General features: G+C 50.7%; 1 protein-coding gene across 4 annotated transcripts; it reads left to right on the top strand.

The window, feature by feature from the left end:
• Positions 1-600: 600 nt before the first annotated feature.
• Positions 601-23,443, top strand: LOC122397830 (proton channel OtopLc). 4 transcript variants are annotated; one of them, XM_043397263.1, is made up of 10 exons: positions 601-739; positions 5,135-5,370; positions 7,164-7,306; positions 18,257-18,587; positions 18,892-19,000; positions 19,066-19,226; positions 19,299-19,455; positions 19,543-20,018; positions 20,083-20,416; positions 20,668-23,443. In XM_043397263.1, exons 1-10 carry the CDS (start codon positions 601-603, stop codon positions 21,360-21,362), a joined length of 2,781 nt encoding a protein of 926 aa, XP_043253198.1. In that variant the 3' UTR covers positions 21,363-23,443. The 4 variants fall into 4 exon arrangements, with proteins under 4 accessions (XP_043253198.1, XP_043253199.1, XP_043253200.1 ...); XM_043397264.1 differs by lacking the exon at positions 601-739 and adding an exon at positions 4,272-4,389; XM_043397265.1 differs by lacking the exons at positions 601-739; positions 5,135-5,370; positions 7,164-7,306 and adding exons at positions 11,959-12,287; positions 13,114-13,324.
• Positions 23,444-23,883: the final 440 nt, after the last annotated feature.

Consider the following 23,883-nt stretch of genomic DNA (forward strand, 5'->3'; position numbering starts at 1 on the left):
GGAAGGGTCTCCTGCGTTCGCTGACAAGGCGAGATCTCTAATAGCGATCGGTGAATCGCGCGGAATGGCGGAATGGCGGAACGGTGAGCGCGCGCGAGCGAGCGGACGGACGGTATCGGCGTCGACGCCGTCGTCGGGCTCACGAGCGAGCAAGCGTCGTTCGAAGTCAGGTACGAAGGTAGGGGGAAGCAAGGTAGCGTGGGAAGAGGCAGGTTGGGGGTACGGTCGGCAAAAGGCAGAAATAATTCCACATTTGCCGAGCTGACTCGCACGTGTCACACACCTCAGGCCCGCACACGTGCGCACACGTGTCCGTTCTCGGTCCGCGTGACACGCGAATAGAACGAACGCCGGACGGGGAACCGAACCGCGAAAAAGAGTCGAGGAACCGCGCGGGGGAGGTGGAGGACACAGTGCTCCGGGCGTAGAACAGGGGGAGAGGAGGTACAAGGAAGGAGGACAGTGCGATAGTCGGCTCGAGGATTGTGATTAAAGAACGCGACGACGACGAACCGCGCGGATTTCTAAATATATAGCCGGCGATGTGCAAGAATAGGAGACAACCAGCACGGCTCGCGATCGCGACTCGAGAGAGAGCGAATGGAACGTGAGCTCGCAGTGGGCACCGCGACGCCGCGGCGTCACCCGGACCCGCGTTCGGATAGGTCAGTTATCGCGGAACAAACTAGCTGCCGGCGGGTTCGCGTTAGAATCCTGTATCAACCTCTCTCGCACACAGGTAAACACCAAGGATATAAGGATTATTTTCTATCCGCAACCCTTCTTCTTCATCCCCCCCACGCGTTGCAAGATCTCTGACCGTCGGTTGGCACCGTTTGTCGCTTCTTTTCTTAAAAGAGTCGACCGCGAAACGTGACAGTGCCAACCGAAAGTAACCCCGGTCCTGTTGATCGTCCCGCGGTTCCTCGCGTTCCACCCCCGCCGCGTCCTCGAACGGGATGATTGTTCCGCGGAACCGCTCCTGCACTTGTTGAATTCACCCTCGCAGGAACTCGCCATCGCGTTCAGAATAGTTCGTGTTCGCGATACGCGTCACGCCACCCCTTCAACGGATCGATCATCCCAGGTGTATTTCGTTGTCGCGCGCCCTTCCACCCTTCCGCCCTTCTCCCGAATTGTTCATGTTTTTTTGTTCGAAAATAGTGCAACTTCCTCCGAGCGACCCATTTCCCGCATTCAACGTTCCCTTTCTTCGTCTATCTTTTGTTTATCGTCGAAAACCGTGTATTTGCTTTGCTGCCGGTCATTCCCACCCTTCCCCCCATTGTTTTCTCGTTCCCGGTCGCCTCTTCTTTCGCGGAGACGCAATCGTGACTCGAGCCAGGTCGCTAACTACATCCGCCACCCTTTAATCCGTGGCTGTTCCCCTTCGAGCAGTCCGCTCCTTGTTTGACGATTGCAATTTCCTCCGGGAGCCGAGGCACCTCGAGAAACCATTCTCTCGCTGTAATCAGACCACAGAGGAGAACCTCGGATTCAGAAAAGGGAAAGTACCTTACATTTCGTCTTCTTACCGTCCAAATAGCCAGAGACGAATTAAATCTCTTCGTCGAGGGATTATTCCCATTAACCCATTTCCTCTTCCGGATGCCCAACCGTGATACACTGTTTTAAAGAATCCCTCTACTACTCACTGATTAAAACAGTGTTTTACCCAGCTCTGTTTGTGTCGATATAAACGAATTCTCGTATTAACAGCTTGCAATGCCCGCAAATGTAACGTAACGCTTGTCTTACGATGTTAACAAACTTCATTTTGCTTTCAATTGTAATATACGTGAAGGGAAGAAATACGAATAGAAATTATTAGAGCTAGGTACCTAGAGTCGTGTCTTACAAATAGATATTTCATATGGGTAGTTTAGGGAATAATAGCTGAAATCGGCAAAAGTAGTCTGCTGACGTAATCGTGGGAGGCTCAGATCGTCGTTAAAACGTCGCAGCGGAGAATTTCTGGAAAATCTGAAATACCCGTGACGAAATCGGCACAATTTCGCGTACGAGTAGAGCGAGCGTTTCTCCGAAACGGTGTTAAATCTGCACGGACAGAATCAGAAGCGGATGCAAATCGGTCGGGAAATAAGGCACGCGCGAAACGGTTCTAAAGCCACGCTCGAAGCCGTAATTTATTCCGTGCTTGCGACAGCCGGCAAACATTAACACGTGGAATCGTCGATGAACACAGCCAGCCTCGCGATTGTTCCTTTCTCAGCGCGAGCTGAATCCGATTTCATTTCGCCGACGCTGCGTCCCGCATGAATCGTAATACCTTATCGACGTCCGCGTTCGCCTTTTCCGGTCAGAAATAGACCCGGCGATTTACTTATTTATTATTAGACGGATTTAAAGACCCAACGGCGTACAAGAATAATGGAATAATAGAATAGAAATAAATCAGATATAAAAGGAAGGTGTTCCAAAAAGAAAGGAACGGAATTTAATTCCGGAAGTCATCGGAAATACTCGGTCGAAAATGGCCCGCGCGTGGCAGACGCCACGAGACGCCTGTTTCGTTTAATACGGTAATAACTTCGGGGCGGAAAATTGCATTTGCCCAGGGAATTATTACGAGAATGTAACTTCGCGAGCGGAGCGCGCAACGGCGTTCGACGATTCGGTCTAAAAATAAAGATACCGTCGAGACGGAATTTTGTTTAAGCTTTCGAAAAAAAGGACACGCTTTGCAATTGAATTTTCCAGAAAACCGTCCAGCGACGTAAACTTCCCCAGTTTATTTATTACCGCGCCGGTGTCATCGGTTCCCCCGTTGTTATAAATATCCCTTGCCGTTAACTTTACGCGCAACGGCGCCCGATGATCGATAACTTTTTCCTTGTGGAAACGGTGCTGCGAGAACCCAAGTAAATATAGAGCAACGGGATTTCGAAGTGCATCGACTCTGTTGTCGTGTGCTATTTAAAAAATAGCAATTGTTATTCTCGGCGTTCGTCGAATCCTTCGTCCATTGATTTTGCAGGAGAAAATTGAAACAGCCATTTTTTACGCCACCGTATCCCGTAGATTAAACAATATTTTATATTCGACGGGTACAAATAGCCTCGGTTCGAAGCAAACGCGATAAAAGTTCCAGATCTACGGATTTCCAGCACAGAAATTTCTATCGAAAGTTTCGCGGAACCGGTGCTGGTGGACCGTTCAATTTTAGAAACGAACTGTTCCGACGTGTGACCCAGTTAATCACTCGATACCTCGCGACAATCAACACCTTTCCGCGAAAACGAGATAACTGAGAAATCTGATTCGTCGATTGCCCGTAACGTCAAACCGTACAACAAGTCGTTCTTACGTAAACACGATACTCCCCCTAATTACTCGCGCTGCGTCGAATGACCTATTTAGCCCCGCGTTCGAGGATCGATGAGCTTTTCACCGGTGGAAACGCTCCATATCCATGAACGGGTAATTCGAGCAGCGGGGCGAAAATGAAAAATTCATTCCCAATCGATACACACTTTCTTCTGTTTACCGCGTTCGTTCGCGCACACCCACCGCCAAATCCTCTTTCGCCTATCGGTCGACATTTTTACTACACCGTAAACGAGATCTCCGGAGCCTGGGAATTCTCAAATCACTTATCGCTAGTCGCCAAACAATCTTATAAACTCTAGTAATCCGAACCGAGTCCAACCCGACTCTCATAAATTTTTAGTTCGCTGCAAATAGGTCGCTGGGTCCTCGAAATTGGCTCGATGTCGATCGATCGATCCGGAAACGACGTCACATATGTCCAACCTGACAGCTTTTTTTCCTACGAATGGCACGCGAGCCAGTGACGCCGAACACATTAGATCTCGAACTAGATTCTGACGTCAGAGCCAACATGTTTAGTCTACGAAACGAGCTACCTAATCGACGATTACTTCATCGATCATCGACAATATTTTCCTGCATGCTTTTGTCTCAAATCTAATCTCCCAGCTCCAGATTTTCTAACGATCCGTATCGTATATTTTCCATGTCTATTTGTTCGAATCCAGCCAGCTTCGAGACCGTCCTGTCGTTCAGGGCCCCGTAAAAAGAACTCGAGCAGGCTTCGTCGCGACTCTCATTCGTTTTCTCGTCTCGTCGAGTTCCCCGAAGCGTCTGCACGCGGAAAGATGAACGCGCGTGACTTAGCGGCTCGATCGCTCGCCAGTCGTAGCGCCATGTTTGGCAATCTCTGCCGCAAGGAGAGAGCGAGCCTCCGCTCGACGAGGATGAGACCGATTCCCCTTGAACCAGTGCCGATCCGATCGCGTTTACGCCATCGTGGCTCGGTCCGAGCGCGATCTAGATCGTTCGATCCTCACCGGGCCGACCCGGAGGACCTTCGACCGTCCTAGCGACCGACGGACACCGCGATGTCGAGTAAGTTCGATCGATCAACGTACGACTTGCACCGTTCCCGTGACCGACAATTTCCACCTCGAATCTAGACCGTGTGCAACTTCAAAGTGTGTTTAAATTAACCCCCTCGAGGCTCCATTTTCAACTTTGCTCCTTCCAAATTCTTGGAACTGGGTTGGATAATTGATTATTTAACTACGCAAAACACACCGATGGAACACGCCTCATTGTCAACACGGAGAATACATTCCGAGCCTCGGGATAGCACGCGGTATCGCGACAAGCATATTCAATACATGATCGATACCGTGTTCCGTGCCACGTATCGCGAGACGTATAGTTATTCAGTCGTCGGTTTTCCGCCACGCGTACGTACGAAGTTGGTATCGCGTAATCATCGACGCCGTTTCCGCGTCATCCGCGAAACGAGCCCCATTATCGTCGCGGTGCATCACCCTCCGCAGCGTCCCAACGAACCCTACAAATCGACGTAATTCACAGGCATCGGAGTCTTTGAACTAACAAAAGATTGCAATTCCGAGGGAGTCGCGAGTGACCAAACAGCCCACTCGATCGAATCGGAAACTTGTCGATGCATTATTCACGGTGCCGTAATTAAAGTTATCGTTCGCGGGCACAGGTTGCCACTCGGTGTAATTGGACGTCGAACTTTGACGGAGACGCGGTGCAGCCCCGGGGTTTCCCCGGATCTCTTCCAACGATCTCGATCGCCGTACGACTATACCGATTCACCCTCGTTTCGCAGATCGATCGAGAATCACCGACTCTGAAGAGATGCAGCGGTGTCCGTATCTCCACGAGATGAAGGAGCGCTTGCTCTCGCAGCCGACACCGACGGACAGCTTGGACATGGAGCGGCTCGACGGCACTCCGGTCAAGGAGCCGAACCTGCACAACGATTATCCAGCTCACACCAACCCCGGAGTAATTCCGGACCCACCGGAAATGCCACCGGACTCCCTCATCGGCACGGTCGTCAAGGTACATCCTCGCGAGCATCTTCGATTCAGCGCGACCAACGAGTACACAGAATCTCTGAACGATACATGCGAATCTTACGCGTAACTTGGTTCACGAATCATGGACGAGGTTCGCAGAAAGAACTACGCGTGTACGTTCTTGTTGCATAGTCGCTCGAGAAAGTATAATTGTTGAAAAAGGATTGGCTCGTGAGGTATTGTAACGAATGTGTCCGCCGCAGAAGATGTTAGAAAGCTTCTCCATTGGATTTCAAGCACGTTGTACCACGTTATTTATTATTTTCGCAGCCGAATCTTTGGTTCTCGTTGTGCAATGTGCTTTTAGCCGTTGTTGTAAGTGTTCCGCAAAATGTAGAGAACGTGTAGTACCTTATTTTTTAGGTAACATCAGAGAAAAAGTCAAGAGGGTTCAGGTCGAGCGAGCGTGCTGGGCATGGTGTCGGGGTACGTGTACCGATGTACTTATCGTCATATTTATTTCTGTGGAGTCACGTGGCCACGCATTGTTTACCGATGCACCGTCCGCTGTACAGCGTCGATCAAACATCCGTTTGTAACATCTACCGAGGGGAAAACATTGTCTTCAATCTCGACAAGTTGACTGCCACGTTAAAAGTGTTAAAAGAATAGAAATATTCGACAGTTGGTGACCATCGTAGTAGTCGACGTGTTAATAAAAATCGACAAAGTTACAGTCACGTGGCAACTGTGATAGATATTTTCTAAAATCCTCTTAAGGTTCTAAGACCTAAGATTAATCGTCCTGAACTCGAATTAGCGTTAAATTAATTTTAAGCGATAGTTTCACTTACACGTAGCGTGTTGTAATTATATGCGAGCGCAGACACAGTGTCTCGAATGATCGACGATGCACTTTCTACGATGCACTTTCTACGAAAGTTTGTACGCAATTAGTCCTTCGAACTTTTAAGAAAAAGAGACCGACGTTTGCTTCGGGCCAAAGTATTCGCGAAACCGTTTATAAAAGCAGGTCAATCGCTAGAACCGACCGCGCTATCAATTAGGACAACGATGGCTAGAAAAAGTCGAGAGGCAGCATCTGTCTTTACTCGTCGATTGGGAATAGAACGATGTGAAACGTTTAGGATCCAATGAAGAAGCTTTAAAATGTTTTAGACTTGAATATTTGATACGAGTCTTGACCCCTACATGTGGGATTTAGCTTGACGAGATCCGAGCCCAAACGAAACGTGTCAACGCACGGAGATTATAAGAATCGTGACCGACTCTTGTGGCGTACTGATAGGAAGTAAAATTCAATGACGACCCTGTTTTGCTGTCTGCGAGACCGACTCGTGATGTTTACGTTTGGGCCAAAGTTTTCATCACGAGTCAGACTCGTTAAAGTGCAGGAAGGGGTTAAGATTACGTAGCTGTAATTAGGTACAAGGAACGCCCACGAAGTTCTCAACTTCTGAAGGGTAACATGGATCTCTTAAAGTATCCATCTTTCAGAAATATGTTCCATTGAATTCGATATGAGACACTTGGTGGGTGGTCCTTGTAAGTTTCGTCTACAACTACCTCTACTTCGCGGCTTCTTTCGCGAAACTTTGAAAGTTAGGAGTATCTTTTAGGGAGAAAAGAACCAGAGACGATTAGATCGCCGAGCCGAGATTCGAACTCGAATATTTCTTTCGTCGAACGACCGGTTCGTAATAAATGGTGAAATTTTTTTTCTCCCCAAGGGCAACGTTACGGAACGACCGCCCGTCTGCGATTTCTTTCCACCGTTGGCCGGGGAGTCTGAAGCCTCTAATTTATTGCTTTTAGCTGAATTCCGACGGATACGGCTCGCACACGTCGCCGGCGCACGCGAGGCAGCCCTTGGTGCCTCAGAACGCGAACAATCCACCCCTCTGCCTCACACCCGCCCACGCCGGTCCAACAGCTGGCACGCTGCCAAAGAACGCAAAGTGAGTACATTCTTACGAGTGCATTCTTAAGATCCTCGGGTACGACGGCCTTTATGACGGCCTTTTCGCGTCTTGCACACGACTCGACGGTTACGCGCGGAGGATTCTTCGCGGATGTCGTCTAATTGCTTTTATACGCCTCGGTTTCACGCCTGCAATCGCCGTGAATGCCGCGCGGGTTTTGCATAAACGCGCTCGCGCGCCTCTCGTCTTTTGTTTTTTTTTCACCGCGCGGCGTACGCGGAGGCGTTTCTCGCCTCGATAAAAATAGGACGTTGCGAAATCGTACGGAGACAGCGAAAAAACCAAATGGAAACGCTGTTATCGAGGTTGAAAGCGAACCAATGGCGGAGCGAAGAGATCTCCGGGGCCACGTGGGACCGCGTGTGCCTCCACAGCTTCCCGTGTTACGAGTTTCTGGCCAGAGAACATCCCCGTGAAGCGGGTTTGAAAATAACCAACGCGTTCGAAGTTTGACGTTTTACGATTTCGTCACCCGTCGAGCACGTGGCGTTCGTGGTACGAGCAGTGGACATCTGCTGCAAACTGGACGTCAAACGTTTATTTCGGGCACTGGAAAATGCCTTTGCGTTCGCGGGGTGAACGAACGTTGTTCGCGACAGACCTTCGAAAAAATTATCATAGGGACGCGGAAACATTTTTGTGGCAAAATAAATTGTCGCGTAAAGACGTTTGGACGCTTTGTGGCAATGGTTGGAACTTGGAGGTAATTTAGTTCGCGGCGTACTTGAGCTATTTCCGTTTCCTCCGGCCACAGTTTCAGCCGCGCCCGCTGTTCAACTCTCGGAGTTGCTGCTGTGAATTATTGAGAAGGCACGGAGGCCGAAGCTGAACTTTATCAACGGTTAATATTGTCGTAAACGAGAACGCCTGAGACCGGCTACTACGTAGCAGCGTGTGTTTGGCCGTTAACGAGAATCTCCGACGCGGCCTGTTAAGTAGTCCATGATCGAACGGGTTCTTGACATTGACATTCGTTTCTATTTGCGAATCACTGTCGACTGTGATTTGTATGCTCGCGTTCCCACGAGTATTTCGCTTAGAATACGTTCCAATTATTCTAGCACCTGGTTCTTGATCACTCTACCGCGAAAGTTTGAGAATGGATTATTATTTACATTCTGTCGAAGTTTCGAAAATGAACGACGACAGCAAAGGTGTATTTCCACGGAGTTCGTGGCCTCCACCGAAATTCCCCTGACCCGCAAATTCCCCCTAAAGATCAAGTATCGTAATAAAGGAACCGCGACAGGAAGTTATTGCTCGTTCTCGCGGGTCACGGTGATTAACGCGCGAACTTCGATCGACTTTGAACGATGCTACGAGGGAAGAAGCATGGCTGTAGATCGATAGCGAGGGCATAACTCACGAAATTTTGTTATCTGGACCATTGAACGTGTCCGTAATGTCACCACGACGGAGTTTCTCAGCGCGTAAATTTATCCTGCTTAATATGCGCGGTTAAAGAGGAACGCCATCTTGAAGCAGCCCTCCGGCGCTGCCGAGAAGCATCCGAAGAAGCTGCGTCGAGCGTGTCCCCGCAAGCAAAAATGACACTTTACCGCATCGAGTTTCTTTGAAAGCGTACTAAGAATCTGGGAAGCGTGGTGAATATCTCCACCGGTGTTCAAATATCGCCGGATATACGATAACTTTTTCAAAACGCGGAGTAAAATCGGGTTGGGATATCCGTAAACGTGTCACAAACCGGTCTCTCAGAAACCAATCGAGATATCGACTCGATCTTTACTTTAATTTAGTCCGAGGGAGGGAGCTAATTTTTCAGCTTGAGTAATTTTGTTATTAAACGTTTTGTGTTTGTTTATTTGATTAAATTAACGAAAACAAACGATCCTGTTCGCATGGTTTGCAAATCTGGCGAACGTCGGAGCAAAAATATTGGGAAAAATTTGGGTGAACGCGATTTTACTGATCTCTTTCCAAGCCCCCCGTCCAGGGTTTAGTTCTGGAGGCGCGGAATCGTGGCAGCACCGCCACCAGCGAGACTCGAAATCAATACTCGGTGTGCGTGAGTCTGGGCTGTCGCAATCCTTGCAACGCGATATTACAACACGCAGAAAAATGCTGGGAGCACCGGTATTGCGCCGTATCGGTGACCCGATCCAGATCATCGCCGGGAACGCGATCGCCGGCTCGTTTATTCCTCCTTCGGCGATCCCCCGGCGCACACCGTCCACCATTCGGTGGAAACTTGGAAAAAAACGTACCCCTATCGCGTGACAGGCTGCATCGCGATCATTCGGACTGATTACCGGAATAATCGCGGCTGATTTCGCGCTCGAGGCGGCCGTCTCGGCTTCGCGAGCGAGCGAAACCGCAACCGATACTCGGGACGAAACGAAAGGGGAGAAAAAAAGAAATTTCTCGAACGGAGAGGAGAAAAAAAAGAAATGAAAAAAAGAGAGCCGGGCAGAAAACTATAATCGAGAGCTCGACGCCGGTGGATTCGGTGGATGCTTGCCAAGCGTCTCGATCATCGAGCTGCCAACCGGTCATCGACCCCGACTCCGTAAAAACAACCCTGGACGTTCATTTACCGTACACGCGACCGAATCGATGCCCCGCGAAACGCACGCTCCGGGGGGATTCTTTTCCACGGAATAACAACGACGACGATAGTTTTCGATTCAGCTCCCTTCGAAACGGGGAACAACAGAGGGAACAAAGGGACTCCGACGCAACCCCAGCGCGCATATACCTCGTATCGGAGACGAGAAACGATCGGAGACCGCGAGCAAACCGCCCCCGACGATCTTCCAGGGAGCGAAGGATCATCTTCGATCACGATCGTGATCAAAGGTCGATTCCAATCAACCGATTCGCGGTGTCGACGCACGCTCGTGGATTTTGTGCTAGGATAAGGTTACTGACCTCGGTGCCAGCGTTATCGAGCGGGTCAGTGGGTCGCAGAACCACAGAGCACATCGCCCCCTTCCACGCTATCTCGACACCCCCTTCCCCCCTCCACCACCGCCCCCCGGGTTTTCTGCCTCTCGTCGCTCCGGATCCTCCCGTGGGAACGCGGCCGAATGTGCGCGCGAGACGTTCCAAATCTGGAACTTCCGGAAAACGCTCTCGCGAGGAACACTTTTCTTCGTGGAATTAAAAAGCTCGCCCGTTCGGGGACTCCTCGTCGCCGGAAACGGTACAGGAACGCGATAGCTGGCTGCCCCGAGGGTGGTTTTCGATTATCCGTAGAACCGTCGGAACGGTGGAAAGATTCTTTGACCGGTATTGGACACGTTGGACTGTCTTTCCTCGCAATTAGCCGTCGCGGGAATAATTTAGAGATATTCTGGGAGTCTTTGATTCTACGCTGCAACCTTTTCGAGCGTATACCATAAATAAATTCCCCTAGACAAAGGACGGGAGTTCGAAGCTCCCACGAGACGATGCAGAACTATCGACAAACGGTGCTTCACCGATCCTAGCTAACCGTAGACGGATACTGCACCCCAGCGACGAGGACCCCGCACAAAGGCGGCACGTGAACGCATCGATGCCGCGTCCTCAGCATCCACCGACGTCCGGGACGCTGAGAATAGATCTAAAACGATATTTAAATAACCCGAGATCGTGGGATATATATGGAAAGAGGCCGTTACCTGAATAATTGTTCGCGGTTCGTCGTCGGGGAGTGCTGAATGGGCTCTCGAGAGCTGCGGAGAGGATCGGTGTGTCTCTCGCGGGCGAACATTTTCGACTTCCGCTGTCATCCTCTCGTGGAAACGGGACCAAGAGGCTCGAGGAGCAACGAGAGATTCGTACCGCGACGAGGAAGGGTAAAAGACCCGATACTTGGACGTTTAACTGCCACGGTGTATTTACCAAATGGGAGAGCATATTCTGGGGTTCTGAATAAACGTCATAGAACACCCTGCGTACGCTTTACTTCAACGAGAACGAAGAGTCGACTATGCTTATGATTTGTTTCGTGGCTCGAGCGATCGTTCGTATTTCCTGACAATTCTCGTTGAACCTGGGACCCGTCCAAGTATCGGGTCTTTCATCTAATTGGCGAAACTGCTTGGAGGAAACGCGGACGCTGCCGCGTGGCGATGAGAACGTAAAGAACCGGGGGACAGGGGGGCGAGAGTGAGGAGGAATCATCGAGAGCTCGCAGCGGTCGCGGTGTAAATTAAAAGGAAGGAAAACGGGGACACGGAGAGCACGAGTAGAAAAAATTCATGACGCGACGCGAGATTCCGATGGGACAGGGGGAGTCCCGGCCGAGGTAGACCAGCCAAGAGGAATCATGGTGGAGGATCCTCGTTGGACGTCCGCGTTGCGCGAGACCGCAGGGGCGGGGGGAGGCCTCGGGGGAGCCAGGGGAAAGGTCGAAGAAGACCGCGTCGCGCGAAAGGGGTGAAAAAGACGGGATACTGGGGGGGAACGATCGCAAGAAGGAGAGGCGAGATCCGCCGGTGAAAAAGGGGGTCCGTGAGCGAGAAAGGGACAGAGAGCACGGGGGAACGATATAGAGTGAAAACCGTGGACCGCAGTGCGCTTGTGCAAGAAGCTGCCGCTGCCCGGGAAGAGACCTCCCGGCCAGCCTCAGTCTCCGGGATGCTGGGGGCGGCGATCGTGATTCTACCCCCATTTCGTCGTGCTCCGATAACATAGTCCGTCTCACTCGGCCGCTGCACGTCCGTTCGTCCGTTCCTCGCGGATTAACCCTAGTCGGCTGTGCGCGGTTACGACCGCCACCGTAAGGTAGACTCCCTTTGCTCCGTCTCTCTCTATCTCTCTTCTCTCCCTCTCTATCTGTTCTACGTGTCTCCGTTGGCCCCCTCTCCTCCCGTCCCGGCGAGGTTCCCTTTTCTCTCGCCGACCTTCCATCCTCCATCCCTCCTCCGTCTCTACGCTTCACACCCTTTTCCGCCGAACCCTGAGTGCAGTCACCGCGAGAACCTTCGGCCAACCGCCTCTCTGCTAGCAGGTGAGCTTTCTTGGTCGCGTACACGTCGGGTTCGTTGGTCCGTTCGTTGCCACGCTGGAAACGACGTTCGTCGAGGTGTGCATCGCACTCGGCTGGTGATCGCAGCCTCGCGTCGCCCGTCGCCCGTTGCCCGTCGTCGTGGTCGTCATCAGTCACCGGAGCGAGAGTGCTCGATCCTCCCAGGGCTCAGGTTCGGTCGTGTGCACGGGATTTTCCATTAGCTCGTTCGACCAAGTGCGCGGGATCACAGAGAGAGAAAACCTTTGGGGTTGGCCCGGCTTCGTTCCTCCCGGCGTCCTCTCTTCTACCGGTTATTACGCTCCGATCAACTTTCTCGCGATCGCCCTTCGTCTTCTGGCGTTCTGGCGCGATGTCGACGTCGACGCTCGACTCGCGCCAGCACGAACCCTGAAATCTGCCTTCGTTTTCCCCCCATCGAACTCTTACGTAAGACCCAGGGGGAAAAAAGTGTTTCCTACGCGGCCTAAATTCCTCCCCGGTCGAGATAAGAATCGTATCGAGAGCGCGGAAGGAGCTGCGCTCCGAGGTAACGACCGCGCAGGCGTGATCCGCGGAATCGAATAAACAGAGGGCACAAAATTTTGGCCCCCGCTGGCCTCGTTTTCGGGAACGGTGTCTCCGGCGTCCGCGCGTCGATCGAACACGACCGAATTCACGGGAGGATCGAAGACTCGGTGCTCGCGGTTTCCGTCGTCGGTAGTTTTCAGACGTTCGCCAAAATGGCGGCGGTGGCGTAATCGGGACGCCGTAGTACTCGTCGATAGAGAATCGCGCGTCAGCAGCCGTGTATTTTGCCGGTCGTTAGGGTCCGTATCTACGATGGTGGGCGGCGGTGATTGCAAGGTCGCCACCGTGGAGGTGGAGGCAGCCGCGGTGGACAACACGGCGACGCTTCCGGTGACCAGGCCCCTGAATCCGCAGAGCTCGCCGCCGAGCGCGCAGGACAACGCCGAGAAGAACAACGCGGCGAACAAAGAGATGGAGCTGAAGAACGTGCGGTCCACCCCAGCGAAAAAGTAAGCGCGGCAGTAGAAAACTAAAGAAACGACAACCCCCTTTCTGTTTTTCTGTCACGTTCTCGAGCACCGACGCGCGTTTTAACGTGCGATCGGCCGAACGTTACGCTTTCCTCGGCGCAATTACCACCCGCTGGAACGGGAGTAGGTCAAGAATCCACTTGACCGGAACTGCTACGTAATCTGCGCGCTAACGAACCGGTTACTGCTTAGGGGCGCGCTCGAGCCCCGACTTTCCGCTTTTGTACCGTCCTCGAGCGCAAACTGGAGGACAATGCGAGCCGGCGGTGTTTCTCGCCCGTAATTAGGGAAACGTAAATACTAATCGCGTAGGAATTGGGTCGCCTCTTATCGCAAACATCGCGAATACCCGCGGACAAAAGCGCCAAAGTATAGTCGACAGGGATGGCTGTCGCTTCTGAAATTCCGATAATCCATCGAATACTGGAACGAGCGTCGCGCACCGTCCCGATGACGAGCATCCGACGCATCTGCTCGATTCCGGAATCGCGAAACGCGGCGTCCGTTTGCGCGGCTTCCGGTCGGGGACCGGAGCAGACGCGCGTAACGATTTCCAGTCGGGGATTTATCCAGGTCCTGCCTTCCCGCACACTGGCTTCTATTTATCTAAGCGACGCTTTTCAAAGCGTACGCCCACCGCCGGATGAAAGAACCCGCGGACGAGGAACGTCGAACTGTCTGCTCGTAAACGGCGATATTGTTTCGCCACGCAGCCGCGAAAAGGGAAATCGAAAGCGAGGATTTGCTCGAGCAGGGAAAAGAAATTCTGAAAAGCTCGCGCGAGGGAATTTTTTTATTACACTCGAGGGCGTAGGTCGGACATTTTGCAACTTAATTTTCCACGGCTGTGAGTCTCTCCTGTTGATAGTTTGACACGCGCTGTTTATTTGACGATCTAACGGCAAAGAAACGAGAAGAAGAGAATCCAGCCTCCGTAGTTGGACTCTTCCGAAGCCGATGGGTTTCTCTTAGCGGCGAAATCGTGCCTTTTTCACGAGATATCTTTTGCATTTGACGCGGAACGGAAACGAGGGGGTTGGAACGTCTGGTCCGCGTTTCTATTCGCGACGCGCTTCGTTAGCCGGGTGGCGCGATGGGCTACGAACCGTCTTGCGTCTAGTGTGCATTACACGCGGCCCCGAGTTATGCACTCGCGCACGTACACCACCCACTACCCCGCGTTTAAAGAAATAACTAACCGACCGAGGTTGCGGCCACGAACGAATGGAAATCATTCTCGAGAAAGAATCGAGGAAGTGGAGCGCGAACGTATTTCGAGTCGCGAAGGGACGCGAACGGTGCGGTTTATCTTCGATATATCGATCGACCGACAGAGACGCATCGAGCGTTAACCCTGGGGGCGCGACACCTTTTTCATAGAAATCAACGAACCTAACGAGGGACTACGATCCTCTCGAATTTTATCTTATATAAATAATCCTGGACCACGCGTACGCTCGTTATTATTATATTTATTACATGTACGAAATAGCAAAGTATGTGGCAGAGTTCGAATTCCAGTCGCAGAAACGATCGATAGCTATTGTGTATTCGTTGGTCGGTGGAATCATTGGATTAGTACAATTGAATTTGCAGCGCAACGTGCTATGCAGTTCCAAGGCGTGTTGTATGTTTCTAACAGAGACATAAAATTTAAATAGTCGAAGGATACGTGGGCTTGGAATGCAATCGCACAACGCCGTGCAAACAAAGCAAGGATCTCGTCACTCTTCATTTTCTAGAGTCTAAGAAATAATTCTATAAATCTGTGTTGTTCTAAAGGAATAGATGAGTCACCGTATTAGCAAGGCCATGAGCATCGAAACCTTGATTCGAACACTTCCGCTAAAGATAGAATATTTGAAGATCGAATACCTCAGGACTAAAATACTGCCAGCCGCTGACACTGAAACGTCATTTACAGTATATATTACTGTACCCCTCTTGAGATTAAGACGAATTACACGGCCCTTGAATATGTTAAACGTCTTCGTTGTCGCCCACGCCTCGCATCGAACAAGATCGTCAACTCTCGAGCTTATCCGTGCTGCTACATCTTTAAATCATCAGCGTATAATAGAAAATCGGAGAATTGAAAGACGTCGGGAATGTATTATGACACACGTTGAATTTAAAGTGTCTCGCGTGCAAGAGAAGAATGTGAAATCCTGGAAAAGCTGAAATGGATGAATATTTTGTTTTGTTAACTCTTGTCTGGAGAAATGGTCGGTGCTTTTGATCCGAAATTAAAAACGAACGGGAATGCCCCCTCGATCGTCTCTATTTTTAGACGAAAACGCGCTAAAAAATGGGGCGGCGATATTATCTGAAAGTGGGATAAGCAAGAAAAGGAGATCAGCATCGATCGCGCGATAATGGCGCGAACTAGTTTTCGCCGGGATTTATAATTTATTAATATCGATCGAGTGGCAAAGTATGACAGTGATATGCCGGTGTATGCACGCAACACGGCCAAGCAATACCTTCTCGAATTACACAGTCGCAGTCGCAATTGCATTAACACGGGCTGAAAGCGAAGCTTCGTCGGTCTAGACGCTGAGACAAGACAGTATTACGGGCCTCGTGAACGTGACTGCACATACTTCGCCGACAAAACGTGGGACACGGAACGCAAACCAACGACCAGTGCTCGATGCTCGTTGTCTGAAATACCGTTAAAACCATCGCGGTGAACGTCGAACGAGAAACGGATCGGGTCGGAAATAAAAATCGCGTTGCCTCGAACCGATTTTTAAAGGCTGGGTGGAAAACCGCGGAAAAAAGGATACCGCGGCGGCTCGTGCGAAGAATACGTGATGATTGGACGCGACGGGGAGTACGAAATTCGACGAGAGAACACGGATGAGGCGAGGGTGAGTCGAGAGGGCGAGGTACAGAGAGAAAGACCAGCGGCTGAAAGTAGGTACTTCGAGATATCGACCGAGCAGCCTGGTTCGCTACGGAGTCTGTGCTAGCCGCGCTGTTTCCACTTCTGGCCACTTTGCTCCTTCAAAAGTAGAGAGAAAAAAAAGGGCATAACCGGGGCGCAGCTTGCTTTCTTTCCCATCGCCGTGAGAAACTTCCAAAAACTTTTCACGCGACCCAAAACTTCGTGAAACAAAAGTTACCCACTTTTTCTAAATCTATTCGGTGCGAATGGTTGGTTTTAGTATTTGGGTCATAGTTGGGGCCCTTTGGTATGACTTTGTATCTCGGGGAAACGCGATCCCCCGACTTCTATTACTTACAAGTGTCGCTTAACACGGTTTCGATGCAACGCGCCTTTATATCATTCCGAATACTGGGAACCAAACGATCGACGCGTTTAAATAGAACGTTAAACCGTGATTAGATATTATCTACTGGGTTAATTATATTTATGGCGAGGCGGATCGACGTGGATTGCAAAAGGAGAATAATGTTCGTTCGTGAAACAAGTTCTCGAAACGAAAAAGTAAAATTTCCTCGGGAAATTAATTTCGCCCGGTTTTTTATTTGCGCGAAAGTACCACGCCAGGCGTCAATTACCGAAAATAGCGATATAATTTAGCTTGGAACTAGTTTTCATGTTGTCGATCGGAAACCAGTTCTTCGCGTTATCGTGTCGTTGAATTAAATAGAAAGCGCGAGCCTGAGCTATCGTCATTTATTAACTTTCGAACGAACGCGGTTTCTAATCGCCTTTTTGCGAACAAAACTAAAATCAAATTCATTTAACTTTGCCCTACGACAAATACTTGTATACCTATATAAATATCATCTTCCGTGACAATGGCGTTCAAACAATTAAAGAGAAGCAGAATATTAAAAGAAAAACCGACGCAAGAATCGAGTTTCCGGTCGCGTCTCTTTAAATATGGCGATTCTTTATCCGAGGCCGATAATCATCGAAGGAAAAAAAAAATACCTGACAAGAGTGTACAGGCTCGTGCGGAAAACAATAAAGTCTGCGCCCCAACCCCTGAAATGCCAGCGTGACAAAGGGTGGTTAAGCCCTTCTTGACGAAGATGCACCGTACGGCCGGCGGAGCCCCTGATATCCCCGTTGCAGACGTCGCGACGCGGTTGCAATCGCAAACTCGACGCGCGCGGCACGGATTTCGGAGCGATTTTTTCTCCGTTTTCCCCGGTCGCGTGCGTCGGTCCTCGTCGTCTTCCGTTCCGCTGCACCGACAGAGGAATATCCGGCCTCTTTCTCTCTTGCTCGCGATTAATTGCCGAGACGAGATCGGCCGACGCAACGCGTCCCGCTCCCCCCCACGGCGTAAATTATCGATTCCGCGACCTAACCTTTAACGAGAAAAAACCCGCCGCGTACTCCGCGGAGTTCGTTCGAGAGACGTCGAAGCGTTAACGACCGTCGCGACGCTCTCTCGACCCGTTCGACGCGGATTTCTTGTTCAGAGTGCCGACGAGGACCGAGGAGACGCGCGATGCCCGCCGGCGTGCAATTAAAATTAGCGGTACGGATTAAGGGAACGCCGCGGAGGAGACTGTGAAAAATCGACGAGCTTCCCGCTCGCGGTTCAACGACGGTTCGACATCGAAAATAGAATCTTGGTGTCCAGCGGCCGGCAGTCGACGCTCGCGAATAATCCCGACACGACGCTGCTCGATCTATTCTCGCGTCGACCGATGGAACGGAAAAGCCGGTAACCAACGACGAGCTTGCAACCGCGAAACCCACCACGAGACTCGCGATGGACGTGGAAATTGTGCCGTTCATGGAGAACAACGTGAACAAAGTCGGGGGCGCGACGAAGCACGGTACTAGGGTGCAAATAGTACGAAAAACACGGTGAGAAATTGGCTTCGTTATCTTTCAGGTGGACTCGAGGATCGCGAAACCGCGCTCGCGTGAGCCCTGGACGTCGCTCCGAGTCTCCATTGCTTTTTCTTTTCGACTTGCAGAACGTCGCTGTTCATTATCATGAGCTTCATCTACGCGAAGCTGCTGGTGGTGGTGTGCATCGCTTACGTGATAAGCGAGGTGGTCACGCACAAGCTGCCTCTCTACTACTACGAGGGTTTCTTCACGTATTTGTACGGCGTTAGCATCTTGTTCCTCCTGTACGTGTTCTGCTTCCTGCTGCAAGAAAGCGCCTGCTGCGCGCGAGGAAGCGACACCCCGCCGCCGCCCCCGAGGCCCCCCAAGCCACCCAAAGAGCCCAAAGACAAGAACAAGAAGAAGGACAAGAAGGACAAGGAGCAAAAGTCCGCCAAGACCAAGAAAGACTACCAGGTTCGTTGCCTTCTTTCTCACAAAATCCTACGGGGTCGTCGATTTTACTCGAACCTTTCCTACCGATTAACCGCGCTTTTACGGTCATCCACCATACGCTAGAAAGCACGTGGCACGGAAACCCCCGTTCGTTGTCGCATGAATTCGCCACTTTGCTCCTCGTTAAAATTTACTCGCCTTTTCGACGTCGAGACGGCAATTACGAAATTAGTTCGACTCGTGCAATTTGACGGGCCGGCGGTCTTTAAGCGCCGGGGTAAATTAACGACGAAGCTCGGGGATGAAAAGGAAAAAACTGATTCAGGATGCAGCTGATGTGGAGGCTGGAGTAGCCACTCGTGCTCTGCGAAAGCGGAAGACCTCGCAGAACGATCAAAGCCACGGGAGTTTCTTCCTCAGAATCGGGGCAATAGGTGAGACTTTGTCTTTGATTGTTTATCGAACGTTATCTTGCAACTCGTGTCGTTTCATTCGTCAGCTTTCGGACTGGGTACCATGGTCTACAACGGTTTAGAGTTCGGCACCTTCTTCGAGGTGCCACCCACGTCTCCGTGTTATCAGATACTCCAGGGCGTGAACCCGGTGCTGCAGATGATCTTCACCTTCATGCAAATGTACTTCATCTTCATGAACTCGCGGGTAGGTGATTCGAGCGTTCGAGACACCTCGACGAGTCAGGTTTTGAAATGCTTCTGCTACTCGTGTTCCCAGCTGAACATCCATCGCTTCAAAGTGATCGCGCGTTTCGGCCTGATGCACGTCGTCGCCACCAATCTCTGCGTTTGGATCCGCACCCTCGTGCTGGAGAGCATCAAAGAGATCACCAAGCATCACCAGAAAATGGGACAGTTCGAGGCCGGCATACTCGGTCAGTATACGGATAAATTCTTTTTGCGTATCTTCGGCGTTTGACCGTAACTTTTTATTCGTGTCACGTTCCTGATGCATATTCCAGAGAGCATCAAGCAGCACTCTATGCGAAACGCCGGAACCATATTGGGAACAGCGCCTCGAGACGTGGCTCTTTTGCGCGAGGCTCCATTGACCGCCACGAGGTCGTCGACCTCGACTGCTTCGATGGTCGCCAGCTCGACGGCAGCCTCGTTCGGCCGTGTGATGAGAACGACGTCGAGGGCGATCGCGAGGGCCGTTACGACGCCGACGACGACCATCACAACAGGCTGGAACCCTCCGCCTTCGACGACCACCACCACCTCGGCGCCTTTGCCTAATTTGACGGCAACCACCGCGACCACCCTCTCCACAATACTGACTACATTAACACCAAAAACTACCACCGAGGAGAGGACCACCCCGACCATCACCACTACCACTTCTACTACCACCGCCGCTTCTACCACACCGTTCAAAATGTTCTCCTCTTTCGTCGTGGAGCAGTTCGACGCCCCGCAAATGGACAGCAAAGAGGAGGTAAAATAAATCGAATCTCAGATGATTTTTATCGCGATTTACGAACCGGTCGATACGGGCGCAGGTGCACCAGATCTTCGACACGAGCAACCACACGAACAGCAGCACCGACTTCTGGGGCATTCCGCGTTTCAAGATCTTCGCGGAGGCCCTGACGGACGAGGAGATGGCCTCGAATTCCTGCGGCCGGGTCAACATCATGGGAACCATTGTCCAAGACGCGGAACCGTACCTGTTTCCGTTCATAATCGAGTACAGTCTGATCGGGGCGGCGGTGATCTACGTTATGTGGAAACACATCGGCCGACATCCGCGCTGGCCTCACCAGGTGGAAGCCGATCTCGAGCGTCGCCTCGAGGCTATGCTCTCTCGAAGGGCCGTTGCCTTGGCCCACGCAGGTAAAATTCTCTCCTTCAACCCCTTAACATGCTTTGCTTAGCTCAGGGAACATAGATCCATTAGATGCTGTAGGATCGGACTCGAGGAAACGTCGTTAGATTTACGTCTTTGGGGATTTTCAAACGCTGATAGAAGTACTTTGCTCGGGCAGATATCTTTCTGATATGATTCGAACGCGTTGACTGGCACGCTTGCGAAAGATCGTTGTTAGGCAACTACCACTAAAGACTGCTCCCAACGTAAAAAATAGGTCACACAAGGGTGGACTGTGTAGGAGCGAGCAAAGGACTGTTCTTCGGACTGTTGCTGTTGGTGGGCTCGCTGATCTGCCTGATACTCTTCTTCGTGCTGATCCACCATCCAGACTTCGGTCTGGTGGCCATTTACCTGGCGGACGTGTCCCATTGCGTGCTGATGGTGCTGTCGATCGTGGCCATAATCGTCGGGTTCATACGGGTGCAGAGTTTGAAATTCAAGGCCGAGGAACAGAGCGACCTGAACGACATCCTTCTCCGTGTGTCCGGGTTCGGACTGTTCGTATACGCGGTGTTCAGCGTGATCGCTGGATCGCTGGCGGCGTTCACCCACGAACCGAACCTGCTGGTGATGCTGACCGGTCTGCTCTCGGTCGCCCAGGTGATCCTCCAGATGCTGTTCATCGCTGACGTGTCGCGCAGGAGGGTCCACCTGCCGGAGCACGATCGCAGCAAGCCGGGACGACAGGTGGTCACCTTCCTGCTGATCTGCAACCTGACCATGTGGGTGATCTACACGTTCGAGTCGCAGAAAGTGATGGCGAACCCGGTGCAGCTCGACTTTTACGGGTTCCTAGCTTGGGCCATCGTGCAGAGGGTCACTCTGCCGCTGTGCATCTTCCACAGGTTCCACAGCGCCGTCACGTTCGCGGAGATATGGAAGACCAGCTACAAGGCGCGCCTCGAGTAAACGGTGGACGACCGGCCAACCCTTTCGTCGGGATCAATGGCCCGGAGCGATCGTCGTTCGCGAGCAGAATCGACGGGACCGAGGTCGCCTCTCGACGACCCCGAACGTTCCTTCGTCGCTCGAATCGACCCCGGGTCACCGTCGAACGCGACAGAGGAACAGGGATACCAGCAGGTAAGGGGAGCTTCGAGGATCCTAAGAGGAAGGTTGCAGCGTCTTCGTGCAGCGAGTTCACGGACAACAAGATCGACAACGAACACAGGTTGATCTGACGGGTTCTCGTCGAGGTGGAAACGAGAAGACGCAGGTGTCGAGCCTGGCGTCCAACGAGGTCGAAGGTATTCGCGGCGACAAACGCAAAGCCAGGAGAATCGCGAAGCGTCCTTTCAGTTTTTTCTCTGTTTCACCATTTGGTTCTCGGTTCTCTTTGCTTAGAGCAGCTTGGACGTTGCTTCTCCGATCGGTAAGTAAGACGAGAGTGCACGGGAGGGAACAGGTCGGATCGACGACGAAGCACAATAACCAACCGTCGAGAGACGATCAATATCGCGACGCCAATTCACGAAAACAGGGCCCATTTCCTTTCACCGCGTTTCTCACCTTTTACGATCTCTATATACTGCCGCCAAATTTTCTACTTTTATATATTATATATGTACCTTCGCCCCCCTCACCCCATCGTGCATCGAGAACATTATGGAACGTCTCTTTTCGAAGGATATTCGAACCCTTTGCGAATTACATTCGTCGATCGTTGGAACAACGACGAGACGACGAGACGGGCTTCCGGATGAAGTCGCCCCGTTAAAGAATTTTCTCCGTTAGCATAGGTGACAAGCCGTGATATCTTTTTCTCGTGGAAAGGGAGAACGAACCAACGGGGAGAGAACGAGGGGAAAAAGAGGGCTCGATGTAGGAACAGGGTACAAGTTTCGTTGTGTTGCGCGTTCAACCGGATGAGGTATGTTTTTGATCCCGCGAAGGATCTGTTTTGTTCCGAAGAGCGAAGAAGACGAACCCTGTCCGCTCGTTGCCGACGAATCGGCGGAACGGAAACCGAATGACCGGAAGAGATAATCGCGCCAAAACGTTATACATATAATATATTCCGACGTTCTTTCTCGTCGCGTGCTGCAGAGTACAAAATCGTTTCTGACTTTTAGAAACTTTTATCGACACAGCTTTTTCAACGTTCGCGGATAATGAATGTACGTGTACAAACGAAAGTGTCGGGCGAAACGCCGACGATGGAGGCGAACAGGGAGGGAACGAGAAAAACGTCGAGGAACCGAGAAACGAGAAAAGGGAAAAAGGGATGGTCGTCGCGTAACGAGACGACGCGGATCATCGTGTATAGAGGGTAGAGTAACCTTTCTTTTCTCCGTTTTCTTCTGTTTCGAACGACACCGAGCATCCGGAGGATAACGGTAACGAATACCACGGATGTAGATTTTTATCGCGAGGCTAACAGATTGTAGGAGTAAGAAAGAAAAAAGAAAAAACAAAAAAAGATATCGTAACCGGCGATTTTAAGACGGACGCGTCGAAGAGATTTAAAGGGGGAATGAAATTAATAGCCGGCACACAGGTAGAGAATCTCATACGCACACTCACACACTCCCACACACACAGACACGTACACCATTTCGTCGAGGATAATTATTATTACCATTATCGATTAGCGTGTAAGCCTATCTCGAGAACACAAGAGAGAACAGAGTGATAGACCGAACTTTCGCAATTTACTTCGCTATGGATATTGTGCGTAGACCGTTGTGGAAACGAGGCGATGAAAAATGTGTTTTACATAGTGGATTATAGTTTTGTGAATCCCTCCACGGGTCAAAGGAAACAAAAAATGAAAAAAAAAAAGAAAAAAAGAATAAAAACCACCACACCCCCCGATCGAACGTACGTACCTAGTTTTTTCCGAGTCTAAATATTTTAATTCTTAGACGTCTGTATAGGTGAGAGTGAGGAGTCGGGGAGCAGGAAACAAGAGGGACGAAGTTGTGAAACTGATTATACATAAAGATTAAACTATACATAATTGTAATCCAAGATGACATTATAAAAAAGATGAAAAAGCAACACGATATATATATAAATAAATTAATATATATAGATAGATATATATATATATATATAAATATAAATATAAATATAAATATAAATATAAATAAGATTACGGAGATCTTTTATTAATTTCGATGTGAGCGACTGTGAGAGAAACGATGACGCGTGCGAATATGTAAATAACGATGCACAGAATATTATTGTTCGGCAGAGCGTGTCTGTGAAACCAAAACGATTGCTATGCGAGTTCTGTCTTCGCGGAGGCAACGATCGAAAGGGGTGCGACTGTTTCTCCGGAAAAATGTGATTCGAGATCGTTCTATCCAAATTTCGGAACGGGTCACACAGTGGGCGAAACAAGTACTCGTAGTTTCATTTTGTTTTTATTAATAATCGAGTCATAATGGAATTATATAACGAGCATAATAATTTTAGAGTCAAAGTA

Source organism: Colletes gigas, unplaced genomic scaffold (assembly GCF_013123115.1).
Source record: "Colletes gigas isolate AHSC1104 unplaced genomic scaffold, ASM1312311v1 Colletes_gigas_Sc00010, whole genome shotgun sequence".
NCBI lineage: Eukaryota > Metazoa > Arthropoda > Insecta > Hymenoptera > Colletidae > Colletes > Colletes gigas.